Source organism: Pristiophorus japonicus, chromosome 17, assembly GCF_044704955.1.
Source record: "Pristiophorus japonicus isolate sPriJap1 chromosome 17, sPriJap1.hap1, whole genome shotgun sequence".
Lineage (NCBI taxonomy): Eukaryota > Metazoa > Chordata > Chondrichthyes > Pristiophoridae > Pristiophorus > Pristiophorus japonicus.
This window is the reverse complement of record NC_091993.1, coordinates 110,923,239-110,929,238: the sequence shown is the minus strand read 5'-3', so window position 1 is coordinate 110,929,238 and position 6,000 is coordinate 110,923,239. Positions and strand designations below refer to the sequence as shown.

At 45.7% G+C, this 6,000-nt stretch overlaps 1 protein-coding gene across 1 annotated transcript in view; it reads left to right on the top strand.

The window, feature by feature from the left end:
* Nucleotides 1-1,396: 1,396 nt before the first annotated feature.
* LOC139228028 (acidic mammalian chitinase-like) overlaps nucleotides 1,397-6,000 on the top strand; it is a 45,886-nt gene continuing 41,282 nt past the window's right edge. The window contains exons 1-3 of the mRNA XM_070859175.1: nucleotides 1,397-1,421; nucleotides 1,526-1,555; nucleotides 2,652-2,862. Coding sequence (XP_070715276.1) covers nucleotides 1,397-1,421; nucleotides 1,526-1,555; nucleotides 2,652-2,862 — 266 coding nt within the window. The remainder of the gene's footprint in view (nucleotides 1,422-1,525; nucleotides 1,556-2,651; nucleotides 2,863-6,000) is intronic.

Genomic DNA, 6,000 nt, shown 5'->3' with positions numbered 1-6,000 from the left:
TGCCCAGCCCCCCATCAGTGACAAAGGTCCACGAGTTCCTCACAGTTAGAGGTTAGGTTGGAGGGAGCAGGGAAAGTGTGCTTTAAGGGACTAGTTGATTTATGACCCCATATCTTTCTTTTCCTCGCTTTATTTTGTTTTCTGCACCTGATTTGACATTGAATTTACCCATTTTAACTCATACTTCTTTCTCAGTCCTTGTCCTGTTATTTCACAATACGTCAATCTGATTGGTTAAGGAGATACACAGTTGCTTTTCCTGTTCACTCAGGTCCCAGATGCCTAGTTTTCCTCGCTGCATTGTGATCAGCTCGCGTTTTCAGCAACTCGCCACGCAAAAAATTGTAAAGCCTAAGCATACAAAGGCAAGTCTAACTAACGGCAGATGCCATTTGGTTCTCCACCACAGCAACTTATTGTCCAATGTTATGAGTTGAGGTAGCGACTTGGGGAGTGGGGGTGGGGTAAGGGGGGGGAAACAAAATACCCGAGAAGGGAAAGGTGAGGTGGCAGGGCTGGGTTACAGGAGGGAGGGAGAAGAGAGAGAACATAAGATCCGACAGAAAAAAAAAATGGGACTAGAAGAAATGTTTTCGGGCCCAGAGTGGCAGCCAAAATCCACAGAGGAACAGATGCATAGAATTGGGGTTACACAGACATGGCAGAGAATAGCCCATGGTCGAAAGCAAAGGACACCATGGATATGATATGAAACACTGCAAAGTTGAAGTCTGAGGCACAGTGATGGAATGAAGTCAATTTATAGACTGCATGAAATCAGCTTGCAACATCCACCAAGAAGTTTGGAATCAGTTGTGGAGAGGGAGTGGATCCAGGAGCCATTCAAGGAACGGAATATTAGTAAAGACACAGGTGGAGGTTGTCCAGGGGAATCAGAAAACTGAGGAGGTGCAGAAAGTCGATCAGGAGCCAGAGGTGGTTGATCATGTGGTCCAGCAGAGGTGCATGGTGGTCTCGGGTGCTAGCAGTGCGCACGACAGAACCAGTGACCAGCAGAGGAGTGAGGAGCAGTGAAGACTAGAGAGCCAGAGGAAAGATAAATTCACAGTACAGTGTACAAATGAGGGAGCTTGTCTTTTGGAAGAAGCCTGCTTACTTATTGACTATGTTTGATGCGTTATCTAGTACCTTTGAACTTTAACCACTTTCTGCATTTCCTCCCACATTTGAGTTGTTCACAATTATTATTTAGTTGATAATTTATTAATCTTTCTGCTGCAACGCTTTGTTTGCTCAGACGAAACATTGACGACATGTTGTCAATGATTTCTGTGGTGTAGGATATACGTACATAGTTTATACACTGATTAGTGTAGAGCAGACACGTTATACAGAAGTCCCCCAACATCATTGTTCTGGGAACAAGAATAGCAAGATGGTGAAGGGCATTCTCTGTGCTGGTAAGTGAATATCCAAAAGAAAACAGAAATATTAAAGAGATTTAAAAAATGTTAACTTCAATAAATGCTGAAATGTCCATTTGATGTTTTCCTTATTATTTTAGTGGGGCTGGTCCTGCTGTTAGAAGTGTACGGTGGTAAGCTGCAACAGATTTTAACCTTTTATTGTCATTCATTGTTAAATTGACTATCATGTCTTATGTTCCCCTTGTTATCTCAATCTACAAAATTCGTAATCTGCAAATGTCTGAGCATTTGAATCAATGCCTTTTCCAGCTTGAATTAAAACGTCAATTCTTTTTTGGCAAAGGATTTTTTTACCACTCTAATCAGCTCAGAAGCTAGCAGTTTTGCTGCTTCTGGGCAGGTTTGTGTGAAAATGCACGAATTAAGTTGCAAATCTCACTAGATATGCTAAGTGCAGACATTTGTAGTAGGGTATTGCTTCACAACAGATTATTTTCTGTATTAATGAGTAATTTAAATACACTCTGATAAAATACACAATAGCTAGTTGGATAAGTAAATATATTTCAATCCCTTTATTGAGTTGTGAGGAAATATCCACAGTGTATGTGCAAAGGCAGCTCTATCAACACACATTATAATGCTGGAAATAAATCCCTAATAATGCAACTTTGCTAATATATAATTTTATATAAAATTTACAGTTTAAAAAAATAAGTGTTTTAATTTTCACTGCTTAGTAGCAATATAATAACAATGACATTAGATTGGTGGATTATATGCACAATAACTTACTTGTGTTGCCAGGGTATGTAACTCACTTATGTTGTCTCTGAGGTCACTCAAGTAAATAGTTTTGTGTATGTCACCATTCCATCTATCACATATTGATTTTATGATTATTTATGTCACCATTCCAAATAATACAACAAAATGTATTATTTTACAACAATCTAAGTTAATCTAATACGAGTACTTTATGGTGGAGCTCTCTATATGAAATCAAAGGTGATCACAGCCTACATGTTCAGCTTCACCAAGAGTTCCTTGTCTGCACACTTTTGAACCAGGGCTGTTAGCTAAATGTCTGAGTGATGTTTTTTTTCCCGCACCGCAGAAAATTAATAGGCACCCTATATCTAAACTTGATTTCAGGTTTTTATGATCTGTTATCATTTTAACTTGAAAATGCTTCTACTTCCAAGCCATCTTCTTGAAATGTATATTCTAATTACACAAGTGAACGAATAACCTTTTCTTAAGAAGTTTTAGGCAAGGACTACAAGCTGGTTTGTTACTTCACAAACTGGGCACATAAAAGAGGAGACTGCAAGTTCTTACCAGAAGACATTAACCCCAAATTATGCACCCATCTTGTTTTTGCTTTTGCTGCTATTGGCAATAATCATCAAATCGTTGCACAGCAAAAGGATGATGACGATCTTTACGTCTCATTTAATAATCTTAAAAAACGGTAAGTGAGTTTTATATTTGTTATATATTTCACCATCTTGCAATGACAATAGTTATGTAACTGTAACTCATGTACACTGTACTTGTACCCTTGAAATGCACACCCTGACCACAGGGGGTGAGCTTGCGGGAGACACTCCTCACCTGGGTTTCCAGGTATAAAAGGGGAGGTCCCACCCAGGGTCAGCACTCCTTGGTCCTGGGAATAAAGTGAAGGTCACAGAGTGACCGTGTCTGATATATACATGCCTCGTGTGAGTTTGTAACAAGGTGCAGAGACACTACATTTGGCGACGAGAAATGGGAATCACCGAACCACGAGGATGGCCACCGGTGGCACAGAGGAACGCTACTGTGTGGGTGAGGACTGGGCCGACTTTGTGGAAAGACTCCAGCAGAACTTTGTCACAAAGGATTGGTTGGAAGAGACAGCGGCTGACAAGTGGAGGTTGCATCTGCGGTTGACCAGCTGTGGTCCACAGACGTATGCGCTGATGAAAGACCTGCTCGCACCCCAAAAGCCAGTGGACAAGTCCTTAGAAGAGTTCAGCCAGCTGATCAGTGAGCATCTCAAGCCGGTAAGTAGCGTACACATGGCCCGGCACCGGTTGTACTCTCACCGGCGTTGGGAGGGTCAAAACGTCTCGGACTTTGTGGGTGAACTGCGGCATTTGGCCAGTCTCTGTAAGTTCTCCGATGCCTGCAGTGGGGAGATGTTAAGGGACTTTTTCATTGAGGGCATTAATCATGCCAGCATTTTCAGGAAGCTCATAAAGGCTAAGGACTTGACTTTAGAAGGGGTGGCGTTGATAGCTCAGACCTTTATGGCAGGGGATGAGGAGACCAAGCTAATTTACGCACACAGCCCTGGTTTTAACGTTGCGATGAACCAGGGAGTTAATGTTGTAAACGTGATACAGAACCCCGCAGGCAGGCAAGGGCAATTCGACACTGCCCAGGCAAGCAGACAAGGGCAATTCGACACTGCCCAGGCAGCAACAAGCTCCAGGGTGGGCCCGCAACAGGGACAATGGAAAGGGGATCAGCAATTCACGCCATCACGAGGAACAATGCATCCCGTGATGGGACCAATAACACCCTCCATCAGAGTGCTTAGAAACAGCCAAACGGGCCATCAGAGAGGAATGCCTGGGAATAGTCCCTTTGTTAACAGCAATCTCAGCTCATGCTGGAGGTGCGGGGGGTAGACACACTGCCAAAAGCTGCAGGTTCCAGCTTTATACCTGTAGGATTTGTAATGTGAGTGGACACTTGGCCAGGATGTGCAAAAAGGCAGTAGCGAGGCTAGTCTGTGAGACAGAGGAACCAGACGAGGGGTCTGCAATGCAGGATGAGGCCTGGGGAACAACCATGAATGCTGAAGTTCAGAGAGTTCATGTGGCTGACGTCCATAGCTCATACACTAAAACGCCACCCATGATGATAAAAGTCTTACTGAATGGCATCCCGGTGCACATGGAGCTGGATACAGGAGCTAGCCAGTCACTCATGAGCGCCCAACAATTTGAGAGACTATGGCCACACAGAGCTAGCAGGCCCAAACTGGAACGCATTGAGACGCAGCTACGTACGTACATCAAAGAGATAATCCCAGTGCTGGGCAGTGCAAACTTGGTGGTAACGCATAATGGATTACAGAACCGACTGCCACTCTGGATTGTTCCGGGAAATGGCCCCGCGCTTTTGGGGAGGAGTTGGCTAGCTGAGATGAATTGGAAATGGGGGGATGTGCACGCCATTTCATCCGTGGAGCGAAGTTCATGCTCGCAGGTATTGCAAAAATTCGAGTCACTCTTTCAACCCGGTGTCGGAATGTTCAAGGGCACTAAAGTAATGATATGCATCACTCGAACGCCAGACCAGTGCACCACAAAGCCAGAGCGGTGCTGTACGTGAAGCGGGAGAAAATTGGAAGTGAACTGGACAGGCTGCTCAGAGAGGGCATAATTTCGGCCGTTGAATTCAGCGACTGGGCAAGTCCCATCGTTCCCATCCTCAAAGCAGATGGCTCGGTTAGGATTTGTGGCGACTACAAAGCGAGTGTCGCTGCAAGACCAATACCCGCTTCCGAGAACCGAGGACCTCTTTGCCACACTGGCAGGTGGAAAGCTGTTCACGAAGCTGAACCTCACTTCGGCCTACATGACTCAGGAACTGGCTGAAGATTCCAAGCTTCTGACCACCATCACGACGCACAAAGGATTATTTGTCTACAACAGGTGCCCATTTGGCATTCGTTCGGCAGCGGCTATCTTTCAGCGAAACATGGAAAGCTTGCTCAAGTCCATCCCTGGAACGGTCGTATTCCAAGACGACATCCTTATAACAGGTTGAGACACCGAGGAACAACTCCGCAACCTGGAGGAGGTGCCACGCCGATTGGATCGGGTAGGCTTGCGGCTGAAAAACGGCAAGTGCGTGTTTTTGGCCCAGAGGTCGAGTTCCTGGGCAGGAGGGTTGCCGCAGACGGGATCCGGCCCACTAAACCAGGCCAGGCAACACGTTGGAGTTATGATCATTCCTGGGACTTTTGAATTATTTTGGGAACTTTCTGCCGAAATTAAGCACATTGTTGAAGCCGTTACACATGCTCCTCCGTAAAGGTTGTGAATGGTTTTGGGGGGATTGTCAAGAACGGGCTTTCAATAAGGCGAGGAACCTGCTGTGTTCCAACAAACTGTTGACTTTGTATGACCCCTGTAAAAAAATGGTTTTAACATGCGATGCATCATCCTACGGAGTTGGGTGTATGTTGCAGCAGGGTAACTATGACGGCCGACTCCAACCGGTGGCTTACACCTTCAGGTCACTCTCCCAGGCAGAGCGTGGATACAGCATGGTCGAGAAGGAGGCACTCACGTGTGTGTACGGTGTGAAAAAGATGCACCAGTACCTTTTCGGTGGACAGTTCGAGCTAGAGACGGACCACAAGCCGTTAACATCCCTGTTGTCTGACAGCAAGGCTGTCAACGCTAATGCGTCAGCTCGCATACAGCGATGGGCCCTCACGCTGGCTGCGTATGACTACACCATACGGCACCGACCAGGCACCGAAAATTGCGCTGAAACACTCAGCAGGCTCCCACTGGGGGAGGGGGCGTCGGAGCAGAGCGCCAAG